Raw genomic sequence first — 25,882 nt, forward strand, 5'->3', positions numbered from 1 at the left:
CTATATAGCGAAAAACAAGTTAATATATAAAATAAGCTGTGGTGTGCAGTGAATGTAAATGAGGGATACCTTTGCTCCTTTTTTCTCCCGTGGAGAAACACATTACTTCTCTGACTAATCCTATTGATTTGGCTGGGGAGCTGTGGCCTGCTGCTGATGTCAAGTCCAAGTGGCAGGATCCGGCTGTACAGTGACAGGTCTCCGTGGCCGTTGGCACAAATCTTCTATTCCCCAGCTGACTCCGCTGAAATCTCCTGAGGTTACCTCTGAGCTATTTGAGAATAGCTGGTTTTTCAAACCATGACCCTTACTTAGGAGTACATTTTAAAAATTTCTACTTGCAATGTCCTGTGGCAAAGGTTTACTTTTCATTGGGTGGAGCTGGCGGCAGAGAAAGTCAAATGAGTTTTCCTAATCTGGTATGTTCTAAATCTGGTTTGTCTCAAATACAGCCTGAGAGATATGCAGCCCAAGTGGAAAAATAACTTCCAGCACGCAGATGCGTGTCCTCTTGGAGCAGATAAAGCTGACTTTTAAAATAAGTGTTAAATCTCATCCTTGGTATGAAGAGAGACAGGCCTGTAGCTCAGGTAGAGAAAGAGATATTTTAAAATGGGATGTGGAAGAAAGCTCACCACCAAACTTCTGACCCAGCGTACATGTCCCTTTTTATCTGCTAAATCCAATAATAAGCTTGTTATTAGAGGACATCTGTTACTGCCTGATAACATGTACAGCGAGCAGGAGCACAGTGTTGGTGGGCAGCCAGGGATTTTGGCAGCTTTGTGGACTCTTTCACACCTCGTTCAGAGCTGGGGCAGCACATCCCTCCCGTGGGCCTGTGGCTAGGTGGGAGGATGCCAGGAGTTTGAGGTGAGGGCTATTCCTGCACGGAGCTCCCCAGTGCCAGCTGGTATGCACATGTGCCAAAGTCTCATCTGCTCATCCTCCCGCAGCCGCAGCTGGCCCCCTCGGTGCCGGGTCAGCGTGGTGGGTCTCCTGGCATACCTCCAGGACAGGCAGCGGAGGAGCTGGGACAAATGTGCCACACACTGGGTTCTGCTTTTTCCTTCCGCATTTCCAGGGGATGCAGTTCACACACTAGTTTCTTGCCCCCAAGCCTCCTTGCCCGAAGGAAAACATTCAAGGAGACTGTGTGAGCTGAATCTGAGCGTCATGAGGTTTTCCCCGAAGTCATTGCTGTAGGTAATGCATATTTATGAGCGGAACAAAGTGGGCTGCAGACACTTTGAAAGGCTGCTTTCCTCTCAGCGTGGCTTAGCATTTAGGCAAGTAAGGAGTGGAGATGCTGTCCAAACTGCATATGGCAGTGACAGAGAAGGCTGGTGTAGGACAGATGGTATCTTCCACCTCCTGTGTGCCAGGAGATGCTGATGCTCTGTGGTTCAGGAGATGGTTATCCTTCCAGTACCTAGAGGGAGCCTACAAGAAAACTGGAGAGGGACTTTCTACAGGGGCACGTATTGGTAGGAAAAGGAGAAATTACTTTAGACTGAAAGAAGGTAGGTTTAGATTACATATTAGGAAGAAACGCCTTATAGTGAGGGTAGTGAGGCACTGGAACAGGCTGCCCAGAGAAGCTGTGGATGCCTCATCCCTGGCCGTGTTCAAAGCTGACTTGTATGGGGATTTGAGCAACCTGGTGCAGTGGGTGGTGTCCCTGCCCATGGCAGATGAGTTGGAGGTGATCTATAAGGGCCCTTCCAATCCAAACCATTCTATGATCTTACAGTGCTCTGCAGGTCAGGAGACTGCATCTCTCTGCTGGGCTTTAGCCTATCACAGTGTAACACAGCTCCATCCCAGCAATGAGACTGTGCCTGTACCACCATCTGTGCCCTGAGCCCAGCTCTTGTCTGCAGGAAGGTCTTTCCAGAGAGGGAAATCAGGGATGGAAAGTGAGTTTCAAACTTGCACCAGAGTCTGCACTCTTTATATATGAGCAATGCTGATGTCATTTCCAGGTTGACCGTCAGACACCTGAATTAGATTGTGGCACTAGAAATACAAGGTGTGACATGAAATGAAGGCCAGTTTGCTTTCCTGCTGATGGTCATGTGGGCTCTCTGAGACTGATGAGGTGCATAGCCTGCATTCACACTGTGTAAGGAAAGCGTATAGGCACTGATTTATGGTCAGTGTTTGCTCGGCTGGGCTGCTGTTTGATTCAAATTGCATTTCATGCAGGGCCAGGACTTTGCAGCTGAATCATTTTGGCCACCATAGAGCATCTGATCTCTCTATATCTGATCATGTATCTCTTTCTCAATATACATAGATATATTGAGATATACATAGACACAAACACACACACATATATATGTATGTATATAACTTTCCTGGCCAAACTGCTCCTTTTGTGCAAGTATTTCAAGAAGAGATTGTTCTCCAGCTTGAGAATTTTGTGTTGGTTTATCTGCAGATCTTGGTAAGCTCAGTTTTCCCTGTGTTGCTAGCACCAGTCTTTGGGAAATCCATCCGTTTTATGTCATTTGCCATGTGAATTTGAGATCCATTAATGCACTGCCTATTTCTGTGGTTGTATAGGTCTCTGTAAAGACCACCAGGTAGCCCAGATTTTGTTGGACATACCTCAGTTGCCATATACTTTCCAAAGAGCCTTTGTTGAGCTGGATTGTTTCCAGGGCTCCTTAAGAGGAATGAGGAGTGCCACATGTGGCTAATAATTTGCTGTAGCCAACATGTGAGTTTACTTCAATGAGAGTAGGATTTTTGCTCATGGATCAAACATCAAAGGATTCTTACATAATGCAGTATCTTTTAACATTGGTAAAGTATTAGGTCATAATGTAGTGCTCTGATATATTTTGTTATTCTATTTTATTTCTGAATGCGGTTCACCTCAACTCAAATGATTCCCTAGCCTTGTAGAAAATAGTAATACAGGTGACTTACACTGAGTCTTGGTTAGATAGCTCTGAATTTTTCCTGCACCCTTAAGCAGCAGCAGCATCCCAAGCATGTGCAGCCAACTTTCCTGCTTCCTTGTCTCTCTACCACATCTTTCAGGTGGCTTTGAGACTCAGAGAGCGGAGGAAAGAGGATTCTCTGGTGGGTGTGGTAGGCTTGAGCTTCCCAAGGGCTGGGCTGGGAAAGAAGGCGGGCCTTGGATGAGCAAATCCCACTGTCTGGCATTCCATGCCTCCCTCTGTCAGTCGGTCACCCCAGAGAGTAGTGGGAGGCATCGTTCTTTATTGGGTGCTTTTATTGTGAAAATACAGGTGTCGAAAGAGACTTTGGTGAGGAATTTACAGCTCCTGCCAGCATGCAGTTTTCATGTGTTGCGTATAGCGAGAGTCTGCTTTTACATTTCCCCGTGGGGTGTCTAGAACAGATACATTTTTCTGCTTAATTTAGGAGATTTTCTGTTGGTTTCTGTTGCCTGTTTTTTACCTCCTCCTCCAAAAATGTAGCATGCTTAGCTCCCTATATGAAGCTCATTTTTCTAGGCAATAATTAGATTGTCAGATTTCAAATATTTGAGCTGCTCTTTCTACAGTGAAAGCTGGAACATAGGGATCAGAATAGAAAGTTTGGAAGTGTGGAGGACATTTCATCCTGGGTTTGTGTAGGGATAAATCCTCTCCAGCGCCATGCTTTATACTATTACCCACTTGGAGAAGCCAGGGCTGCAAGTTTCTGAGCATCCTCCTGAGAGCAAGCCTGCCGTTTGTCAGCATTTGCACTGGCACAAGCAGTGAAGGCTTTTACAGCAAAACAGCGCTGCTCAGCTCTGGTTCTGCTCCTCAGCACCCTTCCCTAGGCTTCCAGGGGGATCTGTCTTTCCTGTCACTCAGGATAACGATTCCCAACCGGCAGCACAGAGATCCAGAAATGCACTGTAATCTTGCTGAGAGTTTGATTCCCCAGCTGGGACTGCTGGATTTACACAGCCAAGCAGTAGATGGTCATTGCACTTAAACTTGTGTGTTGGTGTGCTGAGCTCCAAATGGGCTGAAGGGTCTCTCTTTGTCTGGAAATAGCCTTGGTTCCTGGAGTGGTGAAATCTATGCATTTCATTGCATATACTGGTTTAGATTTAACCTGATCTAGCTACTCAGTTTTAAAATATTTCTCTTTTTTTTTTTGTTTGGTTTTTGTTTTGTTTTGTTTGTTTGTTTGTTTGTTTAAGGGTGGATTATTAATTCATTCCCAAATTGGTAGCTAGTGCAATGGGTATTTAATTGTAAATGTACATCTCTAATTAGAACTTGGTACATGGATGGAAAAATTCCTTATCTTGCAGTTTTTTCAAAAACACACATATTAAACTACAGCCTTGCCCTTCAAAAATACTATTCTGTGTATTTAAAGGTCTGAATGACCTTTTAATCAGACATTACACCTTTACTTCCAGCTGATATGACAACATCTGACAGTAACTCAACCTGATGCGGCAAGAAAATAAATAAAAGCCATCTCAGTCACTGCATCTTTAAATCTCTCTGTCTAGCTGTGGTTTTGCGTTCAGGCAGATGGACCCACAGCAGAATATTACATATAGTTTTCAAGTGAAGACTGTATCGAGTTTAATATGCTTGCATATTTGACTGTTCTTCTGAGGTCAATTTAGTAATGCAATTGTTTCCTGCCATTCTGAACTCCAGCCTCTTCTGCAGCCAAGCTCTTTATAAATTATAAATCTGTAAACCTCGCTCTCAACAGCCATCTTACAGCCCACACAGACAGGTGTGGATGAAATTGCATTAGCTCTCCTCGGAGTACCTGGGTGCAAGGGCTGCTGTGCTCTGTCACTACTTGTGCTCATGCTCACCTCACGTAAATGGGCAGAACAGGGACTGGTAAAGATGGATATGAGCAATTCCTTCTTTTGCACCACCAACACAAAGAAAACTCACACTAGTCAGGGTGATTGTATTCAGCACACTAGCTCATTGTCCTTGGAAGTTAATTTTCAGATGATTTATTGAAGTGTAACATTTTTGGAGGGGGAGTGGATGTTGAATTGACAACAGGTCAGAGTTCTGATAATACAGCAGAATTATTTTGATCTCTGGTATTTCCAAGTGCAGAAGCAATAAACATAACAATAACAGCACCCCTTTCATATGGCTTTTAAAAAAGAGAGGCTGTGTACTGCTTGAGCCTGTTTATCACAAACTGGGCTAATTATTCAGCAAAAAATACATGCCATACTAATGAGCAGTTCCCTGGAATTCAGAAAGTAATATTCTGACACCAAGTACAATGCACATTGTACACTGCAGGGTCCATGGTTTGTTGGATTTTTATGGAAAAACTAGGAAAACATTAAAAAGGTTTTTCCCTGAAACAAAAATTAAAGAATTTTTTAAAAAAGAGGTGGTACTTAAATGTGTCGCCAGCAACATCCATAAGAACTTCTTTGTTACAAGTATTTATTTGCAAATTTCTGGAGTTTTCCTTTTAGGAGAATTTTTTTCAGATATAACACTATTGTTTTGTGGGTAGTTCTTAATGAAACAAGTACTTATGAGCTGGGACAGACTGATAGAGTGTCATGTCAGGGCTCACTCTCCCCTCCCTGGACAGTGCAGTCATTAATTCTAGAGAGGAGACATGTGGGTCGAGATGCATGGGTTCAAGGGTGCTTTCATCATCTTTTGACTGAAGGAAATTGAGGACAAGAATACCTCACAGAAATGACACAGCCTTTACAGGCTCAGCCCCTTCAGCCTCTCATGTAAATTGTACTTTAAAGCTGCAAAGGGAATTTGCTGCTATTCAAATGTGTATGAAGGCACCCGGATGCAAGTGGATATAATTTCCAGGGTGCAGCAGGTGGGGGAAGGAGGGGCGAAGTAGCTGTGTTTACACAGGACTGTTTCTGTGTAAGCCAAGGTCCTGCATGTGTGTGAAAGAAAGGGCAGGGGCAGTTTGGGCAGCACCCCTAAGTCAGGAGGGTGATTCCCTCACTGGAATGAAGTCATGGATGTGTTTTCAGTTCTTTCTGCATAGCAACCCAAATGTAGAACAAAGTGAGGTTTGAAAATGCGAACCTCTCTTCCTAAGGTGTCTGAAGACACATCACGCTTTCCAAGTGACATAGCAGTGCCTCTGCTACTCCCCTGTCATGAGCGTGGTCTTGCCAAGGTGTCTGTTTAACCCGCAAACCCACCAAGCCGTAACTGCATACCCAGTATGCTGGGTCAGGGCAGAAACCATTGTACAGCTATGGGGTTATTCTAAAAGCACTCTCTGTTTTCCAGATATTTTTTTCTAGCAATGTTTACATTTTCATGACTACTTTGCTAACAAACTAAGGAGAAGACAGCATGTTAGGTGTGTCACATACTGAGTATGATGTATTGAGTGTGATCCTGCAATGGTGTGTGTTTGGAGAAGAATGTTTCTATTAATTGTCAAGCAATGGGAGGCATCGTGATGTTCCTAGATAACTGAAAGTATGCCTAAAATGTAAGGGAAAAGAACAACTAGAACTCGAGTATGCCAATGCCACAAAAGAAAGCTTAACTTGTTTTCTTGCTTTTTTTTTAGAGAACACCTGTTCCCAGCGCTGAAGCATTCCGATGGTTCTTTTAAGCAGTAGTGTATCTTATTTTCGAGGCAGTCCGAAGTGAATGGCAAGTTAAAGTCTTGTTTTAAGAAACTGCTTAGTCCACCATTGAAGAATATACTCAGATACTATTTTCATTTATGTATAGGGGTTTCCTCAAAAGCAAAAGACAAAAATCTGTGAGCGTGGGGAATTGTCCAGCTTCTTCACATTTAGTACACCGATTCTTTCTGTGATGTAACTTAGCTATACTAGTGAAGTTGTTGTCTATTTTTAAAGTGGCTGTAAAAAAAAAAGTTTGGGTAAACCCCTGCTATAAAGTCATGTATCTTTGGAAAGTAACTTATCTATACTTCATTTTCAAATATATGTGTTTCAGTACTGTAAACTGTACAGATAGCCGCTTGTATTTTGTGTGTTTAGACACAAGGAGACAATCATGTCTGAGCATCAATGGAGATAAACGGTTTGTACACAACAGTGTGGTTCTGCAAATTAAATCCGGAGCAATAAATTATAGCTTTAACCATTATTTTGCTAGTTGTTTAGCAGCAGCAGCAGCAACAGCAGCACTGTTTTACCATGCATCCTTCCATAGAGACTTGATGCCAAGTTTTCCAAGATAAAAAGATTGTGACGCATCTAGCAATTACCTTCTGTTGTGGTGTTGTGAGAGGGGAAGACATAACACTTAAAATTAATCATCTTTCAAGCACTATACTAGAATAGTGGTTTGTGCACTTGCATTGCTTCCAAAGGAGCTTTACAGAGGGATATCTCTCAAAAAATCCTGTCTGGTGTCTGACTAATTTTTCACTGTGCTCTGAGCTGGAGTGCCCAGCATAGGCAGATGTGCAAAACTAGTCATCTAAATAAAGGTTGTTCTAGGATGCAAAACAGAGTATGAAAGCTTAGGAAAAATGATGACTCAGCTCAATTACCCTTCACCTACAAGATCTTACGTAACATTTTCAGTCAATGGAGTAAATATTTTATAAATTGGAATGCCATATTTTTGGTTCAGGTGGAGCTCTTCACAGTTAAGTGAGTTTAGACAGTTGGACTGGTTTAGGTTTCACTTGCATTTGTGCTCATTTGAGAGCCTTGATATTTTTGTGGTATAAAAATGATTTTTTTTTAATGCTTTTTAAAAAAGACCACTTCTCCCCACAAGTTTCTTGGTCCACTGATCTCAGCTTTGCTGAATGACTGGTCCCTTAAGCCCCCACAAAAATGCTTTGCTGCTCTTCTTCCTGTTCTAGCTGTATGGAAGAAATGTCTACTCCATGGAAAGGTAGCACACAGAGAGGTATAGCTGACATGCTGTAAAAATTATGGAGGATTCTTTACTTAGGGATGCTTATTATCAGTTAATCATCACTTTCTATTGCTTGGCTTTGTCATACTACTCACAAGTGAAAAGGCCATGCTACCAAAGTAAGTGAATGCTGATGTGCCATGTATTTGATAGATTTTTAATTTTATGCAAGATAGGCCTACCAATAGTTTCACAGACAAGGTGTTGGGCATGGAAATAACCAGTTAATGTTGCACAGCACATGCAAATCTCCTACTGTTTCAGCACTTTCTCCAGTTTTTGCAAGTACTTCAGCCTTTGGCCCCTGGTCACATTTACTTGGTGAAGCACAAGGGATGGGTTGGGAATGCTCCATGTGGGACCTGTGCAGATGGGGAAGAGGCCAGCTTTGGTAATTGAGGGCTGACAGGTGTTGGGAACAGTCCAGAAAGTAAAGACCAAGGGATGGAGGTGAAGAAACCTCCTGAAGTCACGTGTGTGTGCCAGCAGGACCGGGCAGAGCGTGGGTGACCCAGGGTAACTGGAGGGCCCAGTTGGGCTGGGCTTACAGCTGCATCCTCAGCTTAGGGTCAGTGCATGTGTCTGTGCCCTTGTGTCATATGACGTCACATACGTGGCTTCAGAGATGGAATGTCACGCTTAAAATGCTTCTTTCATGGTGCCCCTCTTACAGTTTGTGAGATCCTCAGTTGAATACTCATCCAATGCCCATTCAGTGAGCTTTGTGTCTGTTTGTATGGCAGCTGTGTATGGATTTTTTTTTGTGTTGGAGACTTTTTGGTTAGGGGCCTCTGTTACTGATCACTAGACCCATATGAGCTCTGCAAGGTCTTCACTACCAAAGAGCTGATTGATTTACAAACCAAAGCCTTATTTGCACATCTGGCTGGTAAGCTTGCCTTGCTCTTTGGAAAACTCTTATTGCTCTTACAGAAGCAGAGGCAAAGTTAAGTTCAGGCTACATTAGGTGTACAAAGATACTCATAGCAATGTACTTACTGTCTAATACCCTAATGTTGCATGTCTTCTTGTGGTTCCTTTTTTTGTTTTGTTGTTTTGTTTTAAAGAACTGATGGATCTGTATATTATAACTGTGGTGTTTTACATGTCACTTCAAAATTGTTAAACACACAAACAAGCATACCTGTTAATTATTGAAAATGAACGAGAGGTGACTTTTCTTTAATTTACCCATATGGTTTTCATTTCGGATGTTGTTCCTTTCCACCATCAGGTTTTTAGATTCTGTTGAAACAGTATTTATATGATGTAGTGTGCATAGAGCATTTTAATTAGTGATGTTTGAAGAAGGAAATCCATTTTCTGGCCTGTCTCTCCCCACTGCCCTCCCCACTCCTCCCCATTTATATACATATTTGTCAATCAGATTATTGTCAAGTTCTAATTACCAAATTTGTGCTTTTCACGAGGTCCAATACCATTTTCCAGTGTGAAAATTTGTATTCTTCTCCGTTCTTCATTCTCACAATGAAAAGTTTTTAAAAAAGGGTGTGGGCAAAAAAAAAAGCAGAACTCTTTCTGTCTTCTAGGTGTGAGCGCTAAGCCTAGTGGAAGCATTTTGGCATACCCCAGATAAACTTATGAAAAATGGTAAGCTTGAAAGGGAGGCACTCGTACCCATTCTGTCAATTAATAACAGACCCTCCCTATGAGGGAAAATACTCCCTTTTGTACAGACCCCCTGGTATGTAAGTCCTACAATTAATGTTGAAGAATGTAAAGTCTTTAAACGGACTATATCTGTAATCAAATAATGAAGAAAGAAAGTAGTTAAATGAACATACCATTCAGGGTCGAATGCATTCAGCAAAAAGCAGTAGTGGGTCTTTGATCATGGTTAGATGCATAGTGATATCAAACAGTGGGTTCTCATGTAACAGCTAAATGTTTCAGATTTTGTTTTTATTAAATTTGGCAGTTTCACGCTGAGCTCTACTGTATTCTTAGTGAACAAAAGACAGCTCCTATGTTAGAAAGTACTCCATTTTCACAATTGCAGGGAACTAGGAGGGTATTTTCAGAAACATGGGCCACAGAAATGTACTCCTTTCACAGTGTTCTCCTATTTCTGAACTGTGCAGTTATCTATTAAATTTTCTAATAGATATTTGTGTAAGGTGTATGTATGCTTGTGCAATTATGAAAAAAAAACAGTTTTGGAAAACAGTGTATTTATGAAAAAATAATCACTTATGGGGCATGTACAAAACTGTGTAAAAACATTCAATTTGCCCAGTAAAGTTGTTTTTGTGATATTTCTGTGTTGTTGAATAAAGGACTTTAGTATTCAAAATATCTCTCTTTTTCCATAAACAGGTCCTGTTTGTGGGATCTTAAACAAAGAAAACCTCTTTTACAAAAGAACCCTCAAAATGAGCGAGAAGGTCCAAATGCTGACCTCAGTCTTGCGTATGGGAATGAATGCTTATGAAGTGATGGTACAATAGCCACAGAGCTTATTCCTTCTCAATTGGCAATTGATGGAAACCCCATAAGTTGTATAACTGAAGGTAACATCGTACTCTGGATTTTTTAAAATAGCAGAAAAAAATACTGCCTTTTTTTCGACTAGGAATGTTACTTTGAGGTTTTGAGGCTATGAAAGGTTAGTGAAATAGGAGCAAGACTGATTACAGAACAGCCTTAAACCCATTAATGCAGACCTGTGTTGTATAAAAAGAGTGGACAAGTGAGGGTGGTGTGATAAATTAGCAGTTAGCTTTGTATGGAGAAGCATGCAAAGGTGAAATCTCATCTGTAGCTCTTGCAACAAACAGTAGTCCTGAGGATAGATCACCCCGTTGCTGTTGAAGTACTTGGAATTAGAAATATGGTTTGTGAGAGAATGACAACATTATCTTCCTTTCTGTTTTACTGCTTCTCAGTTCAACGTTCAGCTCTCTACCTGTCTCAAAAACTATACATAGCTAAGGAAATGTTTTCCTCTTGACATTTTGTTTCCCTATACTACTCACCGGCATTAAAGGAACTTCAGATAGGTGGGAAGGTTCATGACAAGTGCTGGCAGCACATCATCTGATTTTGGTGAAATTTGGAACGTCATTTTTCTGCACATATTTCTTTAATCAACAGAAAGTCTGCTCTTAGGTGCCAAAACAGAATTTTGAATGAGTTTGAAAAATGAGGTAGGTCTTTTAGTCTGTGAGATGCCTTCAATGCCAGCTGATTTTTCAGGGGGAGCCTTGGTGTATCCTTTTGTTTTTAAAGAAAGCAACAAAAGAAAAAGGAACAGAAGTGGATTTTCCACTGATCCTGTCTGCTCTCATCGAAGTCCATAAGGATATATGTTCTTGGGAGACGTAGACCGCTCATTAGACAAGAGTGAATCTTGAGGTCTGTTTGAAGAGGAGGAAAAGGGCTGCCAGGTTGCTCAGGCATACTCCATGATCTCTCTGGATTAAATATAGAATTCACATGGAGGAAATACACTCATTTCATGAGATGGTCAATTTAGAAGCAGGAAGAGGTCTCTGAGTTCCTATTCTTTTAATGCTTTCTCTTTCAACATTTTTTCCCCTCAAGTATTGTTTTATACTGGTCTGAATGAAAAAAGTCCCTCAGCTCTGAAGAAATACTCGCCCCAGACATGAACCTTGCAGTTTAAAACTACCTCTCGTTCTTTATAGCTTTTACTTTTTAATTTAAAAAAAAACCAACAAAACCAAACAACTAAAAATAAAAACCCAGTCAAGAAGCAGGTAATTCTTCAAAGCCAAAACAGACAAACTTACTACCGAGCCTATTAAAGGAAGGAAAATACCCTTTTGTGTGGAAACTTAATTCTTCTAGGCTGTGTTGGGGTCAATTTGGTTTTGCCACTAGCCATATCAATATTTCCAAGGAACTAGGCTGCAGTTATGAACAGCCAAGTGATACAGGGCAGTGTGCCTTCTGGGAGGCTCCCATCCTCCCCACATTCCCATGGGCTTTACCAGATAGCTCGTGGACTTGGAGGATATTATATAGGTGCTTAGTTTTAAGTTTGATCTTCACTGTAAGGATCTACTCAGTTACCAGTGTGCACTGAGCATGAATAGATGGCCCCAAAATCTATAAAGGAAAGAAATTCTTCTTCTCTGTAATATCTGCAGAACATACAATGATGTTTGAAACCACTGTATCTATCTGAGGAAAGAAAGATGAAGTGCTGCAGGATCTGCTCCCCCTGTAGTTTCTCTTGGTTTGCTATTTGGTTTTTGGGTGGACACACTCAGCTGGGTCGCTGGGTGCTTCAGCAGAGCAGTTTTGCCCAAGGCAGGCAGAATGAAGGAAATGCAGGTAGCAAAATGTTATTCTTTCAAGACAAGGATCTAGATTGCCTAAAGAAGCTGTGATGTTCTGGAGGATTTTCACTGCTCTTCTAAGTTTTAAGGTGATATTAAAGAATTTTCACATTATTAATGTAATAATCAGGAAGAATCTGTCATGCTACCACCCATTCCTGAAAAACACGTTTTAGAAGTTAGCCTTAATGGGTTAATTTCCCAACCAACTCTGAAGGTTCTGCTTAGTGTAATATGACTTCCCTATAACAGAAGATGCTGTGACTCTGGGTTCATTGGCCTGTATAAGGCCTTGCAAGAGTCAGGGATCCTTGATAGAAAATAATTCAGAACTCTGGTAGAAGGATCTGCAGGTGCCATGATGTCAGCCAGAGCCTGGATTAATTATTCAGTGCAGTTCTCCCCATCTTGGTTTATGATGTGTGTAAGCATCCTACATTTGAAAAGAAAGCACTTTTCTTCCCATGCTCCTTTAAGTCTGCTCTCTCTACGGAGTTAATAAGACTATCCCTCTGCACTTCTCCAGAAAAGCCCAAAGCATTAGAAGAAATCCATCTCTTTTTGGCTAGACACTTTCCTTTGGGAAGAGACAGAAGAGTTAGTCTAGGTCAGCAACTCCTGGTGCTTATTGAAATCTCCTAACAGGACTTCTCTGCATTGGATGTAGCTTGTGAGCAAAGTCCATACCTCAGCTTGGCAATTGGACACAACCCTACAGAACATCAGCACTAAAGCAAACAGGACCCAGTGAGGGACACCACTGCCCTCTCCCTGGTACCTGTGACACACACAAGTTTATGCCAGGTGTCCAACACCCTTCCCATGCAGGGGGTCAGGTTTGCTGTGCCCAGCAGAGAGGTGAACTTCCCCAGATCTAAGGAGCCTGTAGCATGCTGGAGGTTTTAAGAAGAGAGAAGGTTTCTACATGTCCAGACAGGGACTAGAACATCTCAACCTACTTGTTTCATGTTAGCTTTTGATGGATAGCTGTGAGTGTTGGTGGCTACCAGGCTGTAGGAGAAGGAGCTAGGCGATAGAGTATACCTAGTCTCTTACATGCCTACATTTTAATGGTCATACCTAGAGACTGATAGTGAATTTGAGCAGCTGATATGTTGACCAAGATTAATGCAGAACTATTACAACTGGCTTTCAACCTTTTGTTGGAGAATTAGTGAGTAAATAGCCTGATCTAGCAAAATTTGTCACCTACATTAGGAACTGCGAACTAATTATTGCTTTCTCATACTCTGCTCTTACTTGTTTTGCTTTTTTATCCTGATTGTTTGCATTCCTAGGACTGATTTGCCTTTCTGATGCAATGTCATGTGATCTGCTGATTATTTTTTGTGAGCAGTCATAAACTCCAACCTATGGTTGACTCCGTATATTTTTATGCTACGCTCCATAAACATTCATTCATTCATTTATTATGATTACTATGTGGAAACAGACTTTTACAGGCTAATAAACTTGGATTTGAACTGGATGAAGCGTTTCCTGGTGTCACTTCTTTCCTCTTTTTTAAGAAAAAACCCCAAAACCATACACAACAAAAAAGAAGAAAAAGAGGTGCAAACCTTCACTTGATTTAACCAGGTCTCTGTAACTATCTCCACAAGTGCTTCAGTACTAGACCTAGAAATACCAACAGTAAAGCCTTATTCTCAAGTTGATTTCATTAACAGTGAGAAACACTCCTTCGTAAAAATAAAACAAACTTCTAGGGCTTAAGGCTGAGAGGGGAAAAAAGGGGAAGGAAAATTGGTTTTTTTTCTTTAATTGGTTACTCTGGTGTCTTCTCTCCTGCAGACCTGCTTTCTTAAACACGCTGGCATGCACAGGGCAGCTTCCAGCTGAGACCAATTAAGCAGAGCATTTGCCTCCAGTGTGGCTCACTGGCTGTGGCCGGGTGATGCTCACTGCCAGCTGCGTGCCGGCGCAGGCACAGCTGGAGCACGCGTGGGCAGGCAACCTTGCAGCACACACAGGTCCAGGGCCAGCATCTTCTCACGCTCCTGGGGTCTGATGCTCCCTGACCTGCTGTGCCTGGCAAATGTCTGGTCAGAAATGACTCTGCAGGTGGTGGAGTATTTTCTTTTTTAGGTGGTTAGTTCAAACTCAAACAGCTTGGCAATACCAAGTGTAGTACACAGAAGGAACATGAATTCTCGTGTCACAGCTGTTTAAGACATCTCAGTAGATGAGGAAACTGGCAGTAATTGATAACCTTTTACATGGTCTCTGCAAGGAAGCCATTGGGATGGAATGGCACTTTGTGCAGACAGAGGCAGCGAAGCTAAAATGGGTTGGCCTGATGTCTGCACACAACTACATGTAGTCCTCCATGTAAAGAAGTTGTCACCCTTTCCATATATTCATCTGAAGTGTGTTGCAAACATTATGCAGGAAAATTGTATTTTTCAGTCCACTGGAGGTCCAGTCACACAGGTAATCTTAATCTCACCAAAGAGCAAATGGGAATTTAAGAGCAGAAGGGGGACTCATATTTTGTCAGCTTTCAGGCCTTGAATGCAAGCAGAGAGATCAAGTGTGGTTGAATGGTGCAGCTGGACTGGACAGGACTCAGCTTCCATCTACACTGACTCTTCCAGTGGCACAGCTGTTCTGGAGAGGAATCTTTGGGGACCATTACTCTGGCATTTCCTAGTTCTGCTGAAAGAGTGACTTTTAGAAGATGGGGATGATCCTGAGGCAGTCTCCCCACAGAGATGAAGCACAAGCAGGATTATTATCTGATGATTTTTTTTCCCTGTTGTGACCCAGCACATCTTACTTCAATAATCTAAGATAGAAATGCAGCAGCCAGAGGAAACTGCAGCTCCCCAGCAAGGCAGAGGAAAAAGCTCATTTGGTCTTTCTTTCTTTCTTTCTTTCTTTCTTTCTTTCTTTCTTTCTTTCTTTCTTTCTTTCTTTCTTTCTTTCTTTCTTTCTTTCTTTCTTTCTTTCTTTCTTTCTTTCTTTCTTTCTTTCTTTCTTTCTTTCTTTCTTTCTTTCTTTCTTTCTTTCTTTCTTTCTTTCTTTCTTTCTTTCTTTCTTTCTTTCTTTCTTTCTTTCTTTCTTTCTTTCTTTCTTTTCCTTCCTTCCTTCCTTCCTTCCTTCCTTCCTTCCTTCCTTCCTTCCTTCCTTCCTTCCTTCCTTCCTTCCTTCCTTCCTTCCTTCCTTCCTTCCTTCCTTCCTTCCTTCCTTCCTTCCTTCCTTCCTTTTCTTTCCCTTTCCCCTGTATTTCCTTCCTTTAACTCCTCTCGTCCCTAGAGGAAGGCAGATATGGCAGATGCTGTGGCTTCTGTCAGCAGTCCCCAGCTCTGTGCTTTGTGTCCTGGGAAGGTGATGGAGCTACAGCTGCATAGAGGTTTGAGCTACTGGAGGCTGGAGCACCTGCAAGGTAGGTAGGTGTTTGGTGTGTGAAGTGGTGCCCCAGCAAGTGTGTGGACTGCTGCTCTTCTGCTTCTGTCACTGGATTCCATGGGGAAATGGTGGCAGATACTGGGCTGAAGCAGCCGATGTTGAAGTTTTTACATCCCCAGCGTGGCAGGGTCAGGAAGCTGATGCAGATTGCAATGATAGCAGTGAACATGTAGGTTACATGTGCCCTAAAATGCTAGTGCTGAGAAAATCTAGGGGGACTTCTGAGGGGCAGAGTGTAAGACGTGCTTGATCCATAGCGAGGGCTCTGGAAAAGAGGTGAAAGAAAGCCAAGTCTTAGCTATATTTTTCCCTAATTATTTTCTTGGGAACAGCTGAGTTGGTTTTGCTAGGAATTTGAAAGCACACCTAGCTCAAGGCAGGCACTGAGCTGGAGGCGGATGTCTTCCTGAAAGGTTTCAGCCTGCAGGATTAAAGGTCTGAGTAAAGCTATGAACCGCCAAAAATGGGACCTTGTAATAGGCACTTTAGGTGATATGAACTGCAGATGTTGCCACCAGCTTTGCTAGGAGTAAAGGAGGGAGTGAGAAGGGCATTAATTCTGCAGCACAGTGTAGGGAGACTGAGTCTGGTTCTCTATCAGCAAGGCTGGAAGCAGCTGGGATGGGTTGGGGATTTTTGGGTGGGCATTCCCTTTGCATTAAATACCACTTGTATGATGGCAAGGTGTCCTGGGGTACAATGCAAAAATGTGTATTCTATCACCGTCTGTTAAAATGTGGGAGGGATGGTGATCCTTATCTCTGTGGGAGATAGCCTCTGCTGATGTGCCATCTGATAAGATCGGGGATGATCATTGTTATCTTTTCACAACCCATCCTTCCTCCAGAAGATATATTCTGTTAATGGGCCATTAAGTCCTATTTTGTGACTGATAAGATTCCATCATCCCATTGGGAGATGCCCCAACCAGGGGCAGGAGCCAAGGCTTTCCTACCTAGATAGAAACTGAGGTTTGGGACCCGAGGGCAGACCTTTCTACTGGATCCCAGAGGAAAGTCGGACCTTTTCCACATCATCGCTGGATCTTCGGAGGAAAACTGCACCTTCTACAGGAGGACTGCTTCAACGAAACCACATCCGTCATCCAGGAGGACTGCAGCCACCATTTATACGGACTGCTACCAACACCCTGACTGACAGAGTGTCAGGTTGTATTTCTGACTGTGTTGGTGGTTGTTTCTTTTATATTATTGCATGCATTTTATTTTTTCTCTTTTCTCCTATTAAATTGTATTACTGACTTGGAGTCTCACACTGGTTTTACTTTCAAACCAACACATTTATTGGCGCCCAACATGGGGCACAAAGGGTACTGAGGAAAGTCAGTATTACAATTTTGTTTTCACCATGATTCTCAACATGCTTACATGGGTTTTATATCTTGCTCTCTATATTTTTCCACACATGGGGAACTATCTGCCAGCTGTCATGCTCCTGTGTAGACCAGGATATGGTATAAAAATTGCTTTACTGGCCTATTATGTCTACTGCATGATAACCTCTGAGGCAATGAACATAATCCGGAATATATACTCGACTTTGTTTGCTTGTCCTAGTCTAGGTTGCTACATCCGGGGTTTTAACAATCACACCCAGCCCTTCGGGGGAGGGGTAAAGGATGATTTTTTCCAATCTTTCCGGCCTGATACAGTAGTTTTTGGAAATGTTGAGTTCCCGCTGGATGCTAAGGACAGCATAATATTGTTGTTAGTTCTGCTTTGTCTCCTCTGCACAGCCTTTACAGCCTACAACGTGCTTAGAAACAAAACACTACATGGCGTATTGATGCGTATTCTTGAGGAAGAGGAAAAAAGAAACAAATCAACTTCGTCCACATCTGCACAGAATGTCACAAAGAGGAGAAGAACCAAACAAAAAGCAACAGTGTCCGTGTCTATGCAGACTGCCACAGAGGAGAAAAAAGCCAGAAGCACCATCAGCATCTCCACACAAACCATCACTGAGCCAGAACAGCCTAGACCAGTAGCAGTTGCCCCCGTTCAGAAGAAGAAATCAAAGAGCAAATCAGTTCGCATAGTGACTGACGAGGACGTGGCAGGACCTTCACACCCAGCAGAAGTGACAGAGACAGAAATCATCACTCGCTCTCTATCCCTGGGTGAGCTGCGTGACCTGTGGAGGGAATTCACCCGCCAGACAAGTGAGTCCATCTTGACCTGGCTGCTCCGCATCTGGGACACTGCAGCCAATGACACCATTCTGGATGGAAGTGAGGCCAGGCAACTGGGATCTCTGTCCCGGGATGTGGTCATTGACCAGGGGATTGGGAGAACCCAAGAAACTCTCACCCTCTGGCGGCGACTGCTGACAAGTGTGAAGGACAGATACCTTTGTAAAGAAGATCTTCAGGTGCACCAAGGAAAATGGAGCACAATAGAACAAGGTATCCGATGCCTGAGGGAATTGGCCGTGCTGGAGATCATTTTCTCAGAAGATGAGAGATTTCCTAAGAGCCCAGACTGTGTCCGGTGCACGTCACAGATGTGGTTGAGATTTGCACGGCTTGGACCAGAGATGCATTCCCGTTACCTGGCAACGCTGCAGTGGAGGGAAGGTGAGGACATGGTAGGCGTCTTGGCCAATAAACTAAGAATTTATGAGGACACTGTCACAGCCCCATTTCGTACCCATGTCTCATCCGTGGAAACAAGGCTGGTGGAGCAAGTCCGAAGCCTGATTGAAGAGGGCCATCAGAAACTAAAAAAAGAACTTAAGGAAAACAACTACCAGATCTCTCACAAGAGTTTCTGCCATTAGGAGCTGGCGTTCCTCAGGCAGGGAGAGAGGACACACTCCACGAGGTAACCTCTGGTTTTTCCTTCAGGAGCATGGAGAAGACGTGAGGAAGTGGGATGGAAAACCCACCTCCTCCTTAGCAGCCCGGGTACGTGAGCTGAAAAGAGGGACACCTACCCCAAGAAGCTCATCTAGAGTCAATGCTGCTCCAGTCTCTCGTGTACAGAACTCCAGACAGTATCAGAATGATGATATGACTGATCCTCTTGAAGGAACCTCAAGAACCTATTTACAGGGAGAGAGCAACGTGTACCAGGATCAGGAATAGAGGAGCCCTGCCTCTAGCCAGGTAGAGGAGAGGGATAATTGGTTCTATTGGACTGTGTGGATCCGATGGCCTGGCACATCCGACCCACAAAAACATAAGGCTTTGGTTGACACCAGCGCCCAGTGTACTCTGATGCCATCAAAGTATGTAGGAGAAGAATCCATCTCTATTTCTGGGGTAACAGGAGGATGCCAGCAGCTGACTGTAGTGGAGGCCGAAGTGAGTTTAACTGGGAACAGGTAGCAGAAACACCCCATCGTGACTGGCCCAGAGGCCCCATGCATCCTTGGCATAGACTATCTTAGAAATGGATACTTCAAAGACCCAAAAGGATATCGCTGGGCTTTCAGGATAACTGCTGTGGAGACAGACGACATTAGAAAACTGAGCACCTTGCCTGGTCTTGCAGATGACCCCTCTGCTGTGGGACTACTGAGAGTTGAAGAGCAACAGGTACCAATCGCCAGAACAACAGTACACCGCCGGCAATACCGTACTGACAGAGACTCAGTGATTCCCATCCATGAAATGATCCGTAAACTGGAGAGCCAAGGGGTGGTCAGCAAAACCCACTCACCCTTCAATAGCCCCATCTGGCCTGTGCGTAAATCTGAAGGAGAATGGAGATTGACCGTAGACTATCGTGCATTGAATGAGGTGACTCCACCGTTGAGCGCTGCTGTGCCAGACATGCTGGAACTCCAGTACGAGCTGGAGTCCAAGGCAGCAAAGTGGTACGCCACTATCGATATCGCCAATGCATTTTTCTCCATTCCTCTGGCAGCAGAATGCAGGCCTCAGTTTGCTTTCACCTGGAGGGGCGTGCAGTACACCTGGAATCGTCTGCCCCAGGGGTGGAAGCACAGTCCCACCATCTGTCATGGGCTGATCCAGGCTGCACTGGAGAAGGGTGAGGCCCCCGAACATCTACAGTATATCGATGACATTGTTGTATGGGGCAGCACAGCAGGGGAAGTCTTCGAGAAAGGAGAGAAGATTATCCAGATTCTGCTGAAAGCTGGTTTTGCCATTAAGCGAAGGAAAGTTAAGGGACCGGCTCAGGAAATTCAGTTTCTAGGAGTCAAGTGGCAAGATGGATGTCATCAGATCCCAACAGAGGTAATTAATAAGATCACCGCTATGTCTCCACCTACCAACAAGAAGGAAACACAAGCCTTCCTAGGTGCCATAGGCTTTTGGAGAATGCGCATTCCTGAGTACAGTCAGATTGTGAGCCCTCTCTACCTGGTTACCCGCAAGAAGAACGATTTCCACTGGGGCCCTGAGCAGCAGCAAGCCTTCACCCAGATCAAGCAAGAGATTGCACATGCAGTAGCCCTTGGCCCAGTCAGGACGGGACCAGATGTGAAGAACGTGCTCTACTCTGCAGCCGTGAACCATGGTTTGTCTTGGAGCCTGTGACAGAAGGTGCCTGGTGAGACTCGGGGTCGACCACTGGGATTCTGGAGCAGAAGCTACAAAGGATCTGAAGCCAACTACACTCCCACAGAGAAGGAGATCTTGGCCGCCTATGAAGGAGTTCGAGCTGCCTCAGAGGTGATTGGCACAGAAACACAACTCCTCCTGGCACCCCGACTACCAGTGCTGGGCTGGATGTTCAAGGGAAAGGTGCCTTCCACACATCACGCCACTGACACCACATGGAGCAAGTGGATTGCTCTCATCACTCAGCACGCCCGTATTGGGAATCCAAATCGCCCTGGGATTCTGGAAATAATTACAAACTGGCCTGAAGGTGAGACTTTTGGATTGTCTTCTGAAGAAGAAGAGGAGCAAGTGGCACATGCTGAGGAAGCCCCACCATATAATGAGCTACCGGAGACTGAAAGACGATATGCCCTCTTCACTGATGGTTCCTGCCAAATTGTAGGCACTAACCGGAAATGGAAAGCTGCAGTATGGAGCCCCACACGACAAGTTGCACAAGCTACTGAGGGACAAGGTGGATCAAGTCAGGTCACAGAGCTAAAAGCCGTCCAGTTGGCTTTGGATATTGCTGAACGAGAGAAGTGGCCAAGGCTCTATCTCTACACTGACTCATGGATGGTAGCTAATGCTCTGTGGGGATGGCTGGATCGCTGGAAAAAGGCCAACTGGCAACGCAGAGGGAAACCCATATGGGCAGCTGAGATTTGGCAGGACATTGCTGCCCGAGTAGAGAAATTGACCATAAAGGTTCGACACGTGGATGCACATGTACCCAAAAGCCGGGCTAATGAAGAACATCACAAAAACGAGCAGGTGGACCGAGCTGCCAAAGTGAAAGTATCACAGGTGGATCTAGACTGGCAGCACAAAGGAGAATCATTCCTAGCTCGTTGGGCCCATGATGCCTCTGGTCATCAGGGGAGAGATGCAACGTACCGATGGGCCCGTGACCGAGGGGTGGACCTTACCATGGACAGCATCTCACAGGTCATCCATGACTGCGAGACCTGTGCCGCAATCAAACAGGCCAAGCGGGTGAAGCCTCTGTGGTATGGTGGACGATGGTCGAAGTACAGGTATGGGGAAGCCTGGAAAATTGACTACATCACCCTTCCCCAAACCTGCCAGGGCAAACGCTACGTACTGACCATGGTGGAAGCAGCTACAGGATGGTTAGAGACCTACCCTGTGCCTCATGCCACTGCCCAGAACACCATCTTGGGCCTAGAAAAACAAGTCCTTTGGAGGCATGGTACCCCTGAGAGAATTGAATCAGACAACAGAACCCATTTCAAGAACGGCCTTATCAACACCTGGGCCAAAGAACATAGTATTGAATGGATATATCATATTCCTTACCATGCGCCAGCTGCCGGGAAAGTTGAACGGTGTAATGGACTCCTTAAGACTACTTTGAAAGCACTTGGTGGTGGAACCTTCAGAAATTGGGAAATGAACTTGGCCAAAGCCACCTGGATGGTTAACACCCGAGGGTCCATCAATCGAGCCGGTCCTGCCCACTCTGAACCCCTGCACACAGTGGATGGGGACAAGGTCCCTGTGGTACACATGAAAGGTATTTTAGGAAAGACTGTTTGGATTAATCCAACCGCAGGCAAAGGCAAACCAATCTGTGGGATTGTTTTTGCTCAAGGACCTGGTTGCACTTGGTGGGTAATGCAAAAGAAAGATGGGGAAACCCGTTGTGTACCACAAGGAGACCTAATTTTTAGTGAGAACTGTATGTAAGGTTTCATTTTGTATTATATATATATCTGTAAGAGGGTATTGGTTTGGGTGTGATGTAGATGGTAATAGAATAAGGGGTGGATTATGTCCTGGGGTACAATGCAAAAATGTGTATTCTATCACCATCTGTTAAAATGTGGGAGGGGTGGTGATCCTTATCTCTGTGGGAGATAGCCTCTGCTGATGTGCCATCTGATAAGATCGGGGATGATCATCGTTATCTTTTCACAACCCATCCTTCCTCCAGAAGATATATTCTGTTAATGGGCCATTAAGTCCTATTTTGTGACTGATAAGATTACATCATCCCATTGGGAGATGCCCCAGCCAGGGGCAGGAGCCAAGGCTTTCCTACCTAGATAGAAACTGGGGTTTGGGACCCGAGGGCAGACCTTTCTACTGGATCCCAGAGGAAAGTCGGACCTTTTCCACATCATCGCTGGATCTTCGGAGGAAAACTGCACCTTCTACAGGAGGACTGCTTCAACGAAACCACATCCGTCATCCAGGAGGACTGCAGCCACCATTTATACGGACTGCTACCAACACCCTGACTGACAGGGTGTCAGGTTGTATTTCTGACTGTGTTGGTGGTTGTTTCTTTTATATTATTGCATGCATTTTATTTTTTCTCTTTTCTCCTATTAAATTGTATTACTGACTTGGAGTCTCGCACTGGTTTTACTTTCAAACCAACACACAAGGAAAAGCTGGGCAAGGAAAGCAGATGGCTGCAGCACTGCCAGCCAAAATGCTTCCCAGAGATGCCAAACTGTGCCCCAGGGAGCAGGCAGAAGACATGCTCTCCTGGCACATGCACTGTGAGGGCTACAAGTTCGGTCTCTGGTTCCACTGAAAAGAACCAGCAACCCAGTTTGTCAGCTTCCTGGTCTGGTGTGCTGAGCACAGAGGCAGGTTATATCCAGGGTGGTTGTTAATAGGAATGTGCTGGGAGTGATGGTGATGCCCTGGCAATGCCATTCCGAGGTATGGGGTGGCCCCTCCCTGCTCCCTGCTGATGGGGTGAGAGCCTCCACCTTGTTTTGGTCCAACACTCCATGCTGCTGTTCTGACACTTCCCCGCTCCCACCGTGATTGCTGCATTTCTCTTCTGCTTTATGTTAAAACAAGGGAGGTGTTTAAATATTTATTATCGCTAGAAATTCCAGAAGCCAACATTCACTTGTATAAGCGAATGGGATTTTTTTTTCCAATTGTCAGTAATAATTCATTAATTATTATTTTAAAGTTCTTGTTCTGCCTGCGATGTGTCACCTTCTTACCAATTTGGCAGCAATCTGCACAAGATGTGTGATGCACAGCATAGTAGTTCTTCCTCCTGTTGGTTGTTGCTGCTCCTTCAAATATCTTCTCCTTAAACAAAGTGGGCGTTGGAGCTCCTAGTGTCTGTTCAACTAAAGGGAGAATTTTTTTCCTTGTTCTTCCTCCACATTATTTTTTTGGAGGGGGGCAAGTGCCTTCTGCTGCCATTACCGTGCCTGGGGTCTGCTTCTGCCCCCCTGCAAGTGCAGGAGACAAAACTCGTGGCTTTTGGCACCTGGGGATGCTGCGTTTGGCTGTTGCTGCTGGACGAGCATTTCAGTTTGCTGCAGTGGCTGCACTGAGCTATGCCGAGCCTCAGTGGTCCTTCAGGCTCCAAGCATTGAAGTGGCACAGTCTGGAATCCAGAGCCATGCAAAAGCAATCTTGCCTGGCCATGGCAGTTAGCATTTGTCTTAGATTACTCTAAATGCAGAATGTTGCTTGCTTTCCCCTGCTTCTGCCTGCAAATGAGTGGAGAGGCAGCTGGAGAGACTTCATCTGTGGGGAGATGGGAATGGGGAACTGGTACCAGGAAATGCCTTTTGTTTTCAGCCCAGAACATGGTATTTGTCTTCTGAATTCCCTTTTTGCAATGCTTTTCCCTTGAAGACTTTTGTTACCACTTGTGTGTTTGCCACTTTTGCAGGAGAGCACACTCTCAGGGAGCAAAGCCATTCCCCATCTGAGCCTACAGGGATATGCCTGTGCGTATTCCCATAGGTCACGGCTGAGCTGGGTCCCATAGCTGCCAATAGCCATGGGAAACAGTAGCGGGCTGCTCAAGGCTGTGTCCTGATTGGACAAAACCTCTTATGGGAAAAAGCCGCTGGGGTTGGTAATTTTGCTTTCACCTGAGTTAATCACAGGAGCTGAGCATCCCTGCTACAGCCCATGGGGCTGAAAGGAGAAACTGCCCCTCTGGGCTGAAAGATGCCCAGGAGGACTGCCTCAGCAGATGTAGCTGACTGGCTCCTGGCTTGCCTGTCCAGATGGGGCTTCTCTGCTCCTGGAGCTTGGGGAGGGACACCTCCAGGCAGAGAAGCAGGGGCAGAACTGTGGGCATGTGTTGCTGCACACACCTGCAGGTATGCCTGCAGCTGCCTCTGTGCCTGTATCCCAGCCAGTCCGAGCACACCAGGCACAGCCCAAAGACCTTCTCTGCTGTTGGACCCGTCGGTGCCACCAAGTCCCAGAGCATTTTCATTTGCTTGTCATCTGTGTGGACTCGTGAGTGTTAACAGGCAGTGCTGGGCTGGTGATTAGGTTTGTTAGTCTGTCTGTTACTTCTTTAAAGACATGCTGTGCGATTTGGCTCTGCTCCCACTCTGTCTCTTTCTCTCCTCTCCTTCCCCTTCCCTTCCTGCCCTTGTCCTTGAATGGCTCCGTAACCCCCATTTCCTTATGGGGAGGAAAAGAAGGAATACAGACCTTGGTTAGTGCAGCTGAGCAATTCTATGAGATCTGGCCTTGCTCTCACTGGAAACCCATGCATCAATAGTGTAGCAATGCAGAAAGCCCTTTCCTGGGGCATTTCAGCTGCAGGTTGCAGCTGGAGCAGCTGGGAGTGAATGCAAGTATGGCAGCACCTGTGCTCATAATTTTTTGGGGAAGTTGAGAGATGTAAAACTTTGCCTGCTTTCCAAATGGATGGAGTTTTGCCTTTGCCACAGTAGCAGCTCTTGGGAGCTGCCTTCTGGGAGGCAGGACGAGCTGCGGGAGCGGGGCTGAGATGCCAGGCTCAGCGGGATTCGCCGCCTGGATAATGCACGGCCAGGGTTCAGGCTGAATGGAGGGCTCGCGTTGTGTGGTCACAGCAGTAATTTGCCGAGAAGGGCTGCGATGAATTGCTTTGGCTCCCGAGAGGCCCAGGAGCAGGGGGAGCCCAGCCCCGGCACCGCGGTGCCTGCTGCCCCCGCCGCCCCTCGCCCGCGGGTTCTGCCCTGGGAGGAGCTGCTGCTCCCAGGAGATTTCCATGGGAAACCCAGGTTGGGGTCAGGATCGCCAGCGCTGCCAGGCCTGTGGCAGGGACCGAGAGCTTTTGGTGAGGGTGCTTTAGCCAGAGAAGGGGTGCTGAAGCGCTGCTTAAAACATGCACCTCCACAAATAAAAGTGCTACAGCTCTGGAGGGGTAGTCAGGTATTAAAAAAACAACCCCGAGAACATCCCTTATCATATGCATGCATTACTTGCTGTACTGGGAAATGTGCTGTCAATCAGTTCCCCACCCCTACATTGGATGAAGGTGGCAGCACTGCAAGGAGAGGAAATAGGAGAGGAAAAAAGCCCAACAGGCGCTGTCTGGATCTGTATAGAGGAAGCAACGATGGCCGTGACCCTGAAGGCGCACCTGAGCTCCCAGCCCTGCCCGTGGCACCTGCTGGTCTCTCCTCCCTGAAATGCAGCATCAGAGCATTTGCCTCTCCCTGGCCCCTCAAGAGAGGAACGTGCTCCTCATAGCCCTTCCCAGCATCTGAGGAGTCTGGCAGTCTAATGGCCACATCTCCAGGGAATGTGCTGCAGGGATGCCCTGCTCTGGCCATGGGCCCAGCATAGGGTGTGGATGCTGTGTGACACACTGCATGCACTGACCCCAAGGCTCTGCACTCTCTGGTGCTGCTCTGGGC

The 25,882-nt window shown here is 45.1% G+C and overlaps 1 protein-coding gene across 3 annotated transcripts in view; it reads left to right on the forward strand.

Moving 5' to 3' along the window:
• Positions 1-25,882, forward strand: part of CXXC4 (CXXC finger protein 4) — a 137,754-nt gene that overhangs the window by 15,080 nt on the left and 96,792 nt on the right. Inside the window, exon 4 of one of the 3 annotated variants that reach the window (XM_088163890.1) lies at positions 6,541-13,691. The exons of the other annotated variants lie outside the window; for them this stretch is intronic. Coding sequence (XP_088020016.1) covers positions 6,541-6,585 — 45 coding nt within the window. The 3' untranslated portion in view covers positions 6,586-13,691. Of the gene's footprint in view, positions 1-6,540; positions 13,692-25,882 lie in introns of those variants that run through there. 3 annotated transcript variants of the gene reach the window in all.

The sequence above is a fragment of the Sturnus vulgaris genome, chromosome 4, assembly GCF_052056855.1.
Source record: "Sturnus vulgaris isolate bStuVul1 chromosome 4, bStuVul1.hap1, whole genome shotgun sequence".
Lineage (NCBI taxonomy): Eukaryota > Metazoa > Chordata > Aves > Passeriformes > Sturnidae > Sturnus > Sturnus vulgaris.